At 66.6% G+C, this 404-nt stretch overlaps 1 protein-coding gene across 1 annotated transcript in view; it reads left to right on the forward strand.

Moving 5' to 3' along the window:
* DQ04_16091010 (hypothetical protein) overlaps positions 1-57 on the forward strand; it is a gene marked incomplete at both ends in the record, with an annotated part of 516 nt that extends 459 nt beyond the window's left edge. The window contains one exon of the mRNA XM_009317422.1: positions 1-57. This exon is cut by the window's left edge and continues 459 nt beyond it. Coding sequence (XP_009315697.1) covers positions 1-57 — 57 coding nt within the window.
* Positions 58-404: the final 347 nt, after the last annotated feature.

Consider the following 404-nt stretch of genomic DNA (forward strand, 5'->3'; position numbering starts at 1 on the left):
GCAGACGCAGGCGTCACGCGCCCAGCTGCGCGGACTCGAGTACCACGTGGAGATTGAGACGGAGCGTTCCTCGAAGCTCATCAACGCGGCGAAGGACCTGCGGAGTGGGATTGACGTGCAGCTGACTTCGCAGAACCGCAGCGACGACCTGCACCACGACCGGGAGATTGAGATGACGGAGGTGCTGCGCGAGACTGCGTTCCTCATCGAGGTGTGCAACGTCGTCTTTGAGGAGCGCGACGACTGCCAGCAGCAGCTCGCCGAGATGCGGCGCGCGGCGGATGCCGACAGCGCGGCATACGAGCGGGTGTTCCAGGAGCTCGTCGCGGTGGAGGAGCGCGACAAGGCGGTGCGGACGAAGCTGCGCGACACCGTGGCGAAGCTGCGGGAGGACGTAGCCGACG

Source organism: Trypanosoma grayi (assembly GCF_000691245.1).
Source record: "Trypanosoma grayi strain ANR4 Tgr_1609_V1, whole genome shotgun sequence".
Classification (NCBI taxonomy): Eukaryota; Euglenozoa; class Kinetoplastea; order Trypanosomatida; family Trypanosomatidae; genus Trypanosoma; species Trypanosoma grayi.